At 32.8% G+C, this 14,822-nt stretch overlaps 1 protein-coding gene and 1 pseudogene across 1 annotated transcript in view; both read right to left on the bottom strand.

The window, feature by feature from the left end:
• Positions 1 to 4,128: 4,128 nt before the first annotated feature.
• LOC128169761 (P2X purinoceptor 7-like) lies at positions 4,129 to 5,732 on the bottom strand (annotated as a pseudogene).
• A 6,661-nt stretch (positions 5,733 to 12,393) lies between these two features.
• LOC128169753 (tetraspanin-9-like) overlaps positions 12,394 to 14,822 on the bottom strand; it is a 135,711-nt gene continuing 133,282 nt past the window's right edge. The window contains exon 7 of the mRNA XM_052835840.1: positions 12,394 to 13,691. Within this exon, the coding sequence (XP_052691800.1) occupies positions 13,584 to 13,691 (108 nt within the window). The 3' untranslated portion in view covers positions 12,394 to 13,583. The remainder of the gene's footprint in view (positions 13,692 to 14,822) is intronic.

The raw sequence follows: 14,822 nt of genomic DNA, 5'->3' as shown, positions 1-14,822 counted from the left end.
TGTATTCCTGTAATTTCAGCTTGCATATAAGTATCAACTGTTATACGAATGTACTTCACAAAACAATTGTTTTGATGTTTGAATTGCTTTTCTCATTGAATCTTTATTTAAGGCATGATCCAGACTAATCTGGTGCAGTAACAGAGTATTTCCACATTTACTACATGTATATACCTTAATTGACATATTAGAATATGTTTTATGTTATCAAACTAATTCTTAAATAGAAAATAGTTATCATATAATAGTAAAAATAGTTATAATACCACTATGACATTGACAACTTGCAATCATGCTTCCGCCTATCAGTACTTTCAGTACTTTGATTCGATATATATTTAGCCTCGGACAGCCTTCACATAGCCGCGAAGTGAAAAATCCATATAATCCAACAGAGTCACAATCAAAAGAATGATAAGAAACCAAATCATCAGATAGTTATAGAAAGAAATGATTGACAGTCACCCTAACCCTAACCCTAACCCAGTCCCGCATTCCCGCACACGCATCTCGTCAAAGTGCCTTTACCCTAACCCTAACCCTGTACATAGATGGTGTTCTCAGCCTATCCTTAACAGGCGGGTGCATAGTGGAGATTTAATGATTGCTGCTAGTGTTGTCTTATCCGGGAGTAACTTCCAAAAGTTTGCCATGTTTGCCAAGTTTTTACAGCTTCCAATCCTTAGCGAGTCAACCTTTTACAGAATGCTACGTCATTATATTGTCCCTTCAGTTGGAGAACACTGGATTGACTACCAAAATTCAGTATTAGAAGATTTTAGAGGATTAGATTTGGTTATTCTGGGTAAGATTAAGAGATAAATGGGTTTTTTTTGTTTTTGTTTTTGTTTGTTTTTTTTTTTTGGGGGGGGGGGTGGCAATGTGCAATTAATGAGTATATTGTTGTGATTTATAAAATAAATGTTACTGTAGTTCCATTGGGTGACTGTGGTTTATATTTATTCGTTGAATATCGATTTTTATGGTTTTCATTGATGGAGTTGATCAGAGAAAAAATAAATATTCATTGAAGTATGATATTTATTTGAATAATGTATTGATAAAATTGTTGTCTATGAATTTAAGTATCCTCAAAACTTTGTCAAATTTGCTGCTCATGAATATTGATGAAACCACAGTATACACTACACAATTGTCCTATTGTTCTTGTCTGACAATATTTTGCACTTCAGGTGATGGAAGAATGGACAGTCCGGGCCACTGCGCCCAATATTGTTCCTATAGATTTATGGAATACACCACCAAAAGAATACTATGTATTATTACCCTGGAGATAAGGATGACAGAGAAGAAAAGTACCAACTTAGAAAAGGCCTGTTTTGTGAAAGGCTTAGAGTTTTTGCTGAGTAAAGACATGAAAGAGGTGGAAGTGGTGACAGATGCACACTTACAGATTTCCTCATTGATGAGTAAGTGAAATACCTGCTGTCTTACAAGTGCAGTCTGTCTTAAACACATACCCCAACCTTTTTGAAATAAAAAATAAACCTTAAAACAACAATTTATTCTTGGTAGCATTTTTTGGTTCACATCAAAGCTTACATAACTCAAGTCATGTAGACTTATGCATTGTTTGCATTACACTGGAAGATCATCTAATGCACGGAATTGTTTCTAAAATCTATATACTTTATCGAATTTTTACTTATATAACTTTTTAATTACATGTTACAGAGAAAGAATATCCGAATATCAAGCATTCGTACGATGTGTGGCATGGGACGAAGAACTTAGGGGAAAAAATCATAAAGGTATGTTAAATATTTGCTTGGGTTCACTTACAAGAAAAAAACAGCAATATGATAAGTGAAATAATTAACTTGTTAGTAGACATATTACTTGTGAGAGTGATTCCTGAGATTTTTTTCTCTTTGCTTCTGGTTATTATTAGACATGTTTTTGTAGGCTGGACAAGAAAAGAAAAAATAAGGTTTGTTGGCATGGACGAAGGATGTAGTAAACCACTATTGGTATACTGCAAAAATTTCCTCATCAGTAGAGGACTTTAAGGTAAGACGCTTACCATTTTTGTTCAAGTTAAATTTCATTAAGCTGCAGTTGTGAAGATTAGTATGACTTTTGATACCAGTATATATTGAAACATTCTGTTTTGTTTCTATGAAAGTAAAATGTACTTTAAGAGCAAATAGGGTGGTAAAAGAAATACTAATTTGATTTGATTGAAGCATGCTTGTATCATGCTAAAATAAATGTATTGTGATTTAAATACAAATGGTCTATTTTACATTGTGTTTGAACTTACAGGGGACCTGAATTGGTGTTTTACATCATGTTGTGAATGTTCACGAGTGGGTTTTGCCATACAGCTTCACCAACAAATGTGAACATAGACTTCTTACATCTGAAAGAGAGAAAGGGTGGCTGGAAAGAGACAGTCCAGCACATGTGGCCCTCAGACACATTGTAGGACAAAAGGCTTTTAAATAATATTCCATACTATCTAAATTTCAGGTACTGGTACATATTTCAGTTTTTATAAATTGACTTATGTAATTTTCTGAGAAATTGATGAATTATAAATAAGTTGAGGAAGATGGGTGATCGACAAATTACCCATAAGATATGCACTAAACATATAAAATATGACAAGTTTGACCATAAACTAATGATTATTAAAGAAAAAATCAAAATAGGTTAATATGTTTGAAATTTGAATTCTCTGCTAGACCTCTATACAAAGCTCTTTTTATCTGAAAGAGTTTAATGTAGCTTAAAAATGGCCACGACCATCCAGACTCAATCATAAAAGGATCAATTGAAATATGTTACAAGTGAAGCCATTTCACATGTAAAACAAAATATATGTTGGATCAAACTATGTGTTTGTTCACAGAAGAGCATTTGCCTTATGTTCAACATTTCCATAAACTATTTTGTATTATTTTCACTCCACATTACAGAAGCACAGCAGAACTCGAAAATTTCCAGAATCTGATATTGTTGTATGCATCCAAACGACATTCGTACACTCCTCCCGTGTACCAATGTAGAAATATCCTTGCAGCTTTGCACCATAATGGTCACCTTGACAGAACGGTGATCACAAATAAAGATGGCTCTGTCAGGTAAATTTTCAACTAATAAGAAATACATAAAATATGTATTCTATTACTTTTTTAATTAGTTAATCATGTTAGAGCTCTTCATTGATATTGTATGTATGACACCTAAGTCTTTAATGGTAAAGTCAAGCTTTCCTTTTATCAGTCGGATTGAAAATTTATGGATTGTTGAAATAATAATTTTACCGTAATATACTAAAACGGTGGTGAACTTTTTAAAGGAAGCAGTGTATATATCATATTTTTAGATATCAGAGAGTTTCCCAAAAGAAAAGTAGCCGTTGGTCAGTCACCCCCTGCAAGATTCAGAAGGAATACAAGTATATTCCACAGGTTATGCAGAGAATTTTGCAGAAACGGTTAGACGACGACATTGATATGAACAAAATTGTAGCCCTTGAAGTAGATGATCCAAGGAGAGTATCTGCCCATCTTGCTCCAATTCCACCTCCACCAACTCGCCAAATTGTAAATGAACAAAAGTCAAGGTTCAAACCCAAAGAAGATTTGGATAAAACAATTGATTATTGGATGGAGTCAAATGTTTAACAATGTTCACTTTTAGTTATGGGATATACATGTATGTTTTGTCACTTCTTTCTCATTGAGATGCTCTTAAAGGGGGATTGATATTTGAATGTGAAATTTAGACACACTTTTTAGGTCTAAAATTGGGTCAATCATTAAAAAATTGAGTGCAATTATCTGTTTTCATGAACAAGTTGTGTATTTTACCAGTGCAATTTGTATTTAATACATCTTAGGTGTTCTCATTTAACACATTGAAATTAAACAAGTAAAGGATTCCAAACTTATATATTATTTAATTTTGAATTATTTGAGGTAAACATTGTGTCTGATCAATAAAAGTTCTTTGTTTTACATGTAATTGCTGTAAATTGGTGACTTTGCCAAAATAAAATTCAACTTACTAAGATAAACAAAATAATAACATACTGAATTGTGATGTTTATGGATGATTATGTTCAACAAAGAAAAAATTACAACATTCCGTATTTAAGACATGCTGTTTCTTGTTGTGTTTGGAAAATCAGGTATCAACCCAAACGTCCACCAACAAAACCTCTGTATTGGCCGAAACTGTCTGGATATTGATCTCCGATTTTCCAAACACAACAACTAGGAATAACACGGCGATTCCCAGCCCCTAGATGCCCATGCCGCCAAAGAATAAACTGTCTGTAGGCAGCGTGTCGATTGCTCTTGTTAAGATCCTGGTCCTCTCCAGCAGCTAGGATATCCTGTCTACAATAAAAAAAAAATACTGGTCACAGTACTATATAAAATGTATATGTAAATAAAAAAGTTTTGCTGTATTCACATTATCATGACAGGCCCACATGTTTAAAGCCCAGGCAGTGTAGCAGCGAATTAATACTTGCCTGTACCTACGAGCCACCAATAAAACCAAAGGATCAAGCACTATGAAGTCAAAATCCTGAAATGATAGCACATTTGGTAGATTTAAATTGCATCTGAGTATATACCTAATCATATTTTTTATGAACTTCATAATATGAAGAAAAAAAATACCGGTTGTGAGGAGATGCAGTTCACAGGAGTTTGTCTGCAGCACTCTCTCTCCTCTTCTGTTGGCATCTCGCGACATTGACCGCAAACACACCAATCTGGAGAGTCGCTGTCTGGCAGTGGGTGATAGCCACCACGTTCCCTCTCTTCCTGTGACGTGTGGTGGACAACGTCAAGAATTAGTGATAGGTCTCTCTCACAGACCTGCATCACCAATTCCCTCAGTCCCTCCGCCGACATCTGCTCGACTTGAGACTGGAAATAAGTGATCTCATATGTAAACTTAAGCCATTGATGTATTACCCCACTGAAATATACACGTGTTATATACATGTAAGAATATGCATCTTTAGCTGGGATAACCTCTCGTCCCTCCGCTGTCGGATGAGGTCATGCCTAGTCGAACTTGACCGACCTCTACCCCTACTCCTTCCACGGGATTGACTCCCCCTTGCCCTGCCTCTAGATCTTCCCCTGCCTCTGGATCTTTCTCTGCTGTTCCCCTTGTCCGTAATCTCGGGACTTGAAGTGGGCGCGTCAGCTAGTGGCGATCTTGATCTCGTACTGCTAGAGTAGCCAGATATCTATGTAAGTTTTATACACGTACAGGTATTATGAAGTCTTAACGTTATATTGGTAATTTAATGAACATTCTTATAATTATGTAAACCATTTAAGAAGTAACAAGATGAAAAGGCAAAACAAAAATTAAAATATAATGAGGTAAAATCGAAGTTTTTATTTGTTTCCCCAATTCACGAAAAACCCCTTGTGAACCCCTTTCCGATATGTTTTGTTCAAATCATGGAAAGCCCACGTTTGTGACTGTGTGTTTGTCTAAAAACTACACAAGATCAATTTTATAGTAAAAGGTGTATCTTTATTATTGAAAATGCATTTAAAATAGTATTACAAACTGATGAGAAATGTTTTACAACTGTCATGTGCTATTACCTCGTCGTCCATTGCGTTGCAATCCGGGACTCCAGAATAGCGCTCGGCAATCATCGGAAATGCTCACAATGCATAATTAATGAGATCGATGGATAGTCTGAATGGCAAGTTTACGGACAAAATATGTATTTAGAGTGTGTATTGAACATATTTTAAATTGTTTTTCATGTTTTTATCCATGCTTATGAAGTTTTCTTGCAATTTAACTCTTAAAAAAACCCACCACAACCGTAGACACTATCACTTTAAGTAGTGTACAGGCACATTGGAAACAAGTTATATGTGTAATATACAGTACATGTGACTTAGGCCGAAATTATATTCTTATTCTTTAAGAGACAATATGTTACATTGTAAGATGTGTGTACTTGTATCCTTTTTATCCTTCTCGACTGTCTTTATGAATAAAATCAAAACAAAAATCTTATTTCTAGAGGATGTCTAAATATAAATAAAACGATTACGTCTTTGCACCCCCCCCCCCAATTAAAAAATGTACATAAAATACCTTTCTCGTGTATTTTGTCGGGATGAGAACCTAGCAAGTTGATGGAAAATTGTGTTCAAACCCATTGCATATCATATTAACAAAAACATATGTTCAAATCATTTTTCACGTTTATATTTTGAAGTTAATGAAAAAATGACAATAACATACTGTCAACCATCTCAAAAATCCATAAAACAAAATACAAATTCAAAGCAGAGCAACACGGATCTCTAAAAAGATAGAGGTAGGATCAGGTGCCATGGAGGAGTTAGCATCCTCTGCTGACCGGTCACACCCGCCGTGTGCTCTTTGTCGTAATCGGGAAAAAAACCGGAAAGGTGATCAATAATGGTCTGACAATTAGTATGAAAAAGTCAGTCAGCATGCGACCCAGTGGAAGATTGTATTTGCTTACAAAGTCGTTGTATCGACCATAGAACTTACGGAAAGATGACTTCAAACGAGACTGTTGATAGTCCTGTTTTATCAACTTGTTGTCAGTAGCTTGCCTCGCCTTAGAAACTGTTCATACGAAGAGCATGCCCTTGTGTATCGATTTAACTGAGAGACAAAAACACCATGAGCAGGTGATGAGGGTATATTGCTACATTAGTAAGGAAAGTAGACTATAGAAAAATTGAAGTCATCGCGTTTATCATAAAGTTTTGTTGTTAGGTCACAATCCATTTCTAGTAAAATAGCCAAATATGAAACAGGTGACGCAGACTCAGTAGTATCTTTTATTTCAAAATCACTGGGATATATCGAGTCGACGAAAGTATGGAAATAACAATTTTTAATTGATAATACGTCGTCAATATACCTGAATGTTGAGTTGAATGACATAGCGAGTGATTTATTTTTTTCACGTACAAGTTTTTGAATAAATTCTGCTTCATTAGAATACACAAATAGGTCTGCTAACAATGGGCACAACCGGTACCCATGGGAATTTCAACAGATTGTTGGTATGTGACACTTCCATATTGTGACTTATTGTTTATCGAAATAAACAACAAGAGGCCCATGGGCCACATCGCTCACCTGAGGAACAATAGGTATGATAAAATCAGCTTAATGGAGTCATAATACAAACTATCTAAACAATGTACAATAATACATGTAGATCCCGTATAAATAAAATCCATTTTCCCCTGGATATTCTTATGTTTATAATCATTAGTCCCTTTTCTAACAGGACGATTTTATAGTCATATCATATGTTGAGTATTGCAGTTCTCAAAAAGATCCTTAACAATTGTTTATATATGGGATATAAACGTACATAAACTCTGAACCTTCTTGTGAGGCCAAAGAATTGTCCTGGGGCCAAAGTCTTAACAATAATAAAGAATCATCTGGCTGATTAGTTTCTGAGAAGAAGATTTTTAAAGATTTACCATATATATTCCTTTGTTAAACTTTGAACCCCCATTGTGGCCCCACCCTACCCCTGGGGATCATGATTTTCACAACTTTGAATTCACACTACCTGAGGACGCTTCCACACAAGTTTAAGCTTTCCTAGCTGATTAGTTTCTGAGAAGAAGATTTTTAAAGATTTACCATATATATTCCTATGTAAAACTTTGACCTTCCATTGTGGCCCCACCCTACCCCCGGGGGTCATGATTTTCACAACTATGAATCTACACTACCTGATGATGCTTCCACACAAGTGTCAGCTTTACTGGCTGATTAGTTTCTGAGAAAAAGATTTTTAAAGATTTACTCTATATATTCCTATGTAAAACTTCGATCCCCCATTGTGGCCCCACCCTACCCCCGGGGGTCATGATTTTCACAACTTTGAATCTACACTACCTGAGAATGCTTCCACACAAGTGTCAGCTTTCCTGGCTGATTAGTTTCTGAGAAGAAGATTTTTAAAGATTTACTCTATATATTCCTATGTAATAAAACTTCGACACCTCATTGTGGCCCGACCCTACCCCTGGGGATCATGAATTTCCCAACTATGAATGTACACTACCTGAGGATGCTTCCACACAAGTTTCAGCTTTCCTGGCTGATTAGTTTCTGAAAGGAAGATTTTTAAAGATTTACTCTATATATTCCTATGTTAAACTTCGACACCCCATTGTGGCCCAACCCTACCCCCGGGGGTCATGATTTTCACAACTGTGAATTTACACTACCTGAGGATGCTTCCACACAAGTTTCAGCTTTCCTGGTCTTATGGTTCATGAGAAGAAGATTTTTAAAGATTTACTCTATATATTCCTATGTAAAACTTTGACCCCCCATTGTGGCCCCACCCTACCCTCGAGGGTCATGATTTTCACAAATTAGAATTTACACTATGCAGGTCGGGGTTTTACACTTTACAGACGGACAGACGGACAGACGGACGGACAGACAGACAGACGGACGACAGACAAAATGTGATCAGAATAGCTCACTTGAGCTTTCAGCTCGGTGAGCTAATAAAACCAAGTGTAATTATATAAGTAGATCTATCCCAATTTTTCCACCTATCGTCGTAGTGAACAAGTTTAGAGGGTTAACTACACATCAATAAGTCATGAGTTCGAATCCCACAAGGGGTTTTTACAATTTTTACCTCTCTAAATAGTTTTAAAAACATTTTTTTTTTTCGTGAAACATTGTAAATTTGAAAATTCTAAACCGGTGGAAGTATTTCAATTATAATGTATTTTAAATCACATTAATATCGACAGGTGTATCAAACCATCTTAAAGAGGTTCACTTCTTGGGTTTTTGGTAACCATTTTGGGTCATCTTTAGTCTGAAAATTCTGCATCACATATCAAGTCTAGTAGTATATTTATATTTTACAATGCCAAACAAACTTTATTGAATAAAATTGTTTTTAAAAACCTACATATTTACAGAGTTAAGTAAGGGACTATATTTTTTGGCAGAAGGTTTTCAAGAAGGAAATGAAGAATTTTCATAACTCACTAGTATAAGAGTACTGTTACTTAGGCTTCCTAATTTTCAGTGCAGACCTAACTTCTTGATAGTTTGTGTATTACGATACATCCATGATATTCTAAAAACATTTTTAAAGAATATTTTGATATTTATATCGATATATTTTGGCATATTTAGCTTATATTTTATAGAAGTTAAGAAAAAGTAACTCCAATTTTGGCCTAAAATTAGCTTATTTCATGCTATATCTAATTTTTTCGAGATGTGACCGATACTTGTTTTATTTTTAAATGAGACATGAAATGTATGTCTATTTGTATGCAAAGTTTTTGGAAAGATGACATTGCTATATTTCTTTTTGGGCGTTATGATTTAGTTTCTCCAAAATGTTGTAACATCTGTTTTTGAGTTCATAGTGTACTGGCCTTAGAAGCCATCAGTAAAGCAAGATGTTTAAACTTTGACTTAGATTTTCATTTTATTGTCACTACATGTGTTCAACTTCATAAGTATTAAAATCATAACTAAATAATGGTTCAGACTATAAATATTTGTTTTATTTCTTCAAATTATCAATTTCCATGTTCAAATTTAGCAAAAGTTTCAGGAAAATTTTTATTTCTGTTTTCGGCCCTATATTTCTAACACAAATGGCATGTGACATGGGTCACAAATGAAACTAGAACTTTGTTTGTATTCAACAAAATGTAAGGGCTTTTCGACATCCCCTTTCCCTTTTTTGATTTTAAATGTCAGGTAAAATTGTATCTATTTTTTTTATTTACAAATTCTTCACCGCCTTGGTATAATCAGTTGCCTAAATATAACCTTATAAATAATGCAATGTCAAAGAAAGATAACTTCAGAACTTTAAAAGTAAATATACTTTTAATTTCTAGAAGAATATTTCCAAAAAATAATAAAAAATTAATTATTCTTTTCTCGAATAGAAAACATGGTATGCCTAGAGTATTAATGTTCTACGTTCATTAAGCAAAGCGAGATAACTCTTTCTAAATCACTTTTTCAACTTTAAAAAAAGTTGCAATATTCACGCCCTTAAATTCCTATAAGAAGTCAAAAAACGGACCATAATTTTTAAATTGTACTCTTTACTCAAAACTTAAAACCGAAAATATTTTAAAAATCGGATGAAAAATAAAAATGATACAGCTAAAGGGCTGTTTTCGGCTTTGACCCCTCTAGATCCCTTATCTTTCAAAATTTTAATCCCAAAACCTTTTCCGGTCTGCAAATTAGGTCCCTCAATATGAATATTAAATATGAAAATATTTACTTGAAAACTGTTTGAGAAAACGTGGCACGCGTGAGTTCAGTTTAACATTAAAACACCCATAGACGATTTTTTATCAACGTATAAAACCGGAAGTTCTCAATGGTTTCAAACGAAACTTTAAATATATGATTATTATGACAGTTTTAACATTTTCCATTCCTCATTAAAAAAAAAATGGTGGTTATTTCAATTTTTACTTTTTTCACCCCCCCCCCTTTTTTTCATAGTTTGAAGTATAATATCTCGAAAACAGCAAAAGATAGAAAAAAGTTGTCGCTTAAAATTTTGTATATCATACTATGAAGTATATAAATCCAAATTTTCTTAGTTTATAATCAAAAAATAAAATAGATACAAAGGTCCTTTTAAATTTTGTTTTTTTGCAGGTGTAAACCGGAAGTATATAGACCAGAGCTCCAAAAAGGGACATACGGGAGATCTTAACAATTTGCATTAAAAATCTTACATTCAATTTTTATTATTCGGTTCCGTTTTCAAAAAGTCGCTGACGAAACTTTGTCGAGAAGAATAATAATAACTAGAACTTTTTTTGTATTCAACAAAAAGTAAGGGCTTTTCGACAGCCCCATTATCCCTTTTTAATTAAATGTTTAAAGAAATTATTCTCTAATTTATTTCCAAGTGTTCTAAACGCATTGGTATCCCCAGTTGCTTAGATGGGAACTTATGAGTAATGCAATGTGAAAAGAAAGATAACTCCAGAACTTTGCAGGTAGCTACACTTCTAATTTCCAGAAGAATATTTTCAAAAAATCATATTGAAGTAAGTATTCATTCCTTGGACACAAAACTTGGTATGACTATAGTATTTATGCTCTACATTCTTACAGCAAAGCTAGATAACGCTTGCTTATAAAGAATTGAAATTTAAACAAGTGATGATCTTTGGGCCTTTCAAACCCCTATAAGGACTTGAAAAGTTGCCCCTCGGACCAAAATTTTAAGATTGTACTCTTTATTTTAATAATAAAAAAAAGATTTTTAAAATCAAAAGAGAAATAAAAAAGTTACCGCTAAAGGGCTGTTTTGTACGTTGGCCCCTGCAGATCCCCAATTCTTTCGAATTGTCTACCCAAAAACTATACATTGTGTGTATTATTATACATCTGAAATATTGTAATGTTAACTTGTAAACTTTTTGAGAAAACGAACGACACGTGATATGAGTTTAACATTGAAACTCCCATAGACAATTGTTCATAGGCTCATAAAACCGGAAGTACTCAATATATTTTATTGAAACTTGTAATATATCTTGAATTCTTCTATCTGAACAATGTCTAGGCGTCTTATAAAATTCCTAAGGTTTTTTGATTTTTTTTTCTTTTTCATTCCCCTTATCTCAAGTTTGAGCTCTAATATCTCAAAAACGGTAAGAGATAAAGAAATGTCAACTCTTTTGATTTTTTACATTTAGACAAGATGCATCTAATTCTAAAATTTGAATGTTCTAACTCAAAAAATGATAAAGATTTTGTGCTTCCAAGAATTTTTTGCATTTCCCTTGTCAAAACCGGAACTGCCGGAACTGGAAGTCCAAAACCTTACATACGCGTGTCATATGAAAGTGCTATAAGACTATTGCATGGTTGTTTCAATATGTCTTTCTGTTTTCAAAATATCGCTGACAGAAATTCTGTCGAGAAAAAAAATGATAAGAAACATCAGAATAACAATAGGTCTTTTCGACCGAAAGTAGAAAAGTCTAAATAAATGAACATTTTAGGACTCCATCTTTATATCCAAGTGGTTTTCGGATGATTGACATTACTATTATTGCAGGTGCCAACGTCCTTAAGAGAGCTAAATTACTATAAGGTAGGTCGGTTAGGACGGTTAGTTTAGACAAATAATTCAAAAATGGACTCGGGAATCTTTTATTCTATAGAAGACTTTAAATAGTAATTTTTAGATTTTGTGTAACTTGGTTTTCATCCAAAGCCTTTGGGGGTTTTTTTTGTGAAATATTGTAAATTGCCGATAAAAAGGTTAAAAAATTGCCGGTGTTTAACAGTAATTATTATTAAATACAAATGTACATTTTTTATTGCATTTTATTAACAAATGACAGTTTATTTCAATATAAAACATGATTCTCTTTTAAAACATCTGGTGATATTATAAATGTAGTCCAAATTTTTAAAGGTTGCTATAGAATGATCATTCTTAAACACAAAATATTTCTTACCCCTGGGTGGATTGTGATCAAGCAAAACTTTGCTAAAATTAGACAAAACGCAATATAGGGTACCAATTATTATCATAAGAATCGCCTCTGTAATGTTACAAAGTTTATACTAGAGATATGAGATTTTGTTTATACTTCATCCGGTTTTTTTTACACATGACCTGTAGATTTAAGCGTACGCAGCAATGTTAAGGCGTCCCGGGGCTAAAATACGGCTGGAAAACGATATTGTTTGAATCATCGCAAAAATCTTTGACCGGGAGTATTTTTTAAAATCTGTGTTACATTTATTGACTACCATGTTAAACATTATATTTGATGAAATTTTGTTACGTCATATTAACTTTGTAATCACGTGAAGGGCGAATCTTCGTATTGCATATGATCTATTTAACTTGCACAGACGCAGGTGATTAATGACATTAAATCAAAAATATTTTTAAGAAAAATCCTGTTATATATCATAAATTTTGAAGTTTTTGCTTGGGCTTGAAATAGATATTTCGTTTATGAGAGAAATTGTTGAAACATTCCTTAAAATTATCAAATTAATGCACTTTTTCACTAATCAAAAATGATTTACAAAAAATTGGGGTTAATCCGTAGATTTCGCAGAACAAAATCGATCGTAATGCTTGTAAATTCCAAATTTAAAAAATCTTAGACAATAACAAACCAAAAGATATAATAATCTGCATGTTCATTGTATTAGTAAAGTAATAAATGACAATAACAAACTGTAAACTGTCTCAAAAATCTATGTAGCGAAATACAAATTAAAAGCAGAGCAAACAAGGACCTAAAAAATTGAACATTAACGATATCATGTTACCCACTCTCTCTTTCTCTCTATGATTTGTATATTTCATATTTGTTTCATAAAAAAGACGATCATTATATTTTTTTTTGCACACCTTTTCACACTTGTAGATATGATTCTACTGATTGTGATTTAATGATACCGTTTATTATATTATGTATTAAAAAAAATCCAACTACATATAACTACGTATTAAATTATATCCTTTAGCAACAGGTTTGTTGCTGTGTGTAGAATTATCAATCATCAATATCTCTTTGAGATCCAGTTTCATCGTTGGCGTCTGTGGATTTTATCATATTTTGGGGTTTTCTATGGATTTTAATCGCCAGGACACCATTTATTATCTGCAAACATGTAAATGTTTTTGATTATTTTGTTTTCATGCACTCAAAACATGCAAATATCCATTCACCAAATCATTTCCTTCAAACGAAAAGTTAGGTCAATTACAGTTAAACTTCAAGAAGTAAGAATTGCGTAGTTTAAAGAAGTTTTCACCTCAAGAAATAGATAACCACTATTATGAAAAAGCAAGAGCTGGTTAAATACAAATAAGTCATTCCATCGACTTAATACAATAAAAATTCTTTATTGAAAAAAATTGTATGCCAAAAATATACAATTAAAATCCCGCATTAATGGATTTATGTAATACAAGATTTTTTCTCTGTTTTGAATTGATTTTGAGAACAGAGCTCTGAAAAAAAATATTTAAGTGATCAATAATGATCGAAACATAAATGTCTAACAAGATATTAACAATAGTGGTCATTTAATCATAAACAATTTCTCTTAATGGAAGCCGAAAACACCAAATTATCGGGTGAAAAGAGAAAAAGTGGGCCCACATCCTTTACCAAAAATGAAATGCGTTTTAACATACACATAGGCTATATTTCACCTCATGCAATTGTTAGTTTATTGATATTTTCTTGTAAGAACAATAAACGAAGAAAATATGTCATTTTAGTCATTTTAACTCATCTCGGGAACTTGCAATATCAAATCACCATTCCTTTATAAAACTGTTTTAATGTTTCAATAATTGGTATTAATGTAAGAATCAAGGCGTGCCTTGACTGAAAATACATATAATTAAAATATAAAATATATTGTAGTTTTGTCAAAAACAAAACGTATTCATTTTGATTTAAAAATGGCAGAAATTGTATAAAAAAAGAAAGAAAAAAAAAGTATGTACTGTTGTGAATTTGTAATAGTCATTCAAAGACAAAGTAATTTTTTTATTTTTATCTCTGAAATAGTCTAAATAAAGGAAATAATGTACTTATGGATTTCACTACACATTATATATTTGTATGAGTCCATAAAGAGTATTTTTTGTTTTTAAATCATTATATAAAAGGTGTTATATTTTAACATCAAATTTAGAACCGTAGAAATTCAGTATCCAAACTTTTAAAAGCTTTGAATACCTTACCACTTAGAAATCATTTACATTCAAATTGACACAG

The sequence above is a fragment of the Crassostrea angulata genome, unplaced genomic scaffold, assembly GCF_025612915.1.
Source record: "Crassostrea angulata isolate pt1a10 unplaced genomic scaffold, ASM2561291v2 HiC_scaffold_206, whole genome shotgun sequence".
Lineage (NCBI taxonomy): Eukaryota > Metazoa > Mollusca > Bivalvia > Ostreida > Ostreidae > Magallana > Magallana angulata.
The sequence above is the reverse complement of the archived record's forward strand: the minus strand, read 5'-3'. Positions and strand labels throughout refer to the sequence as shown.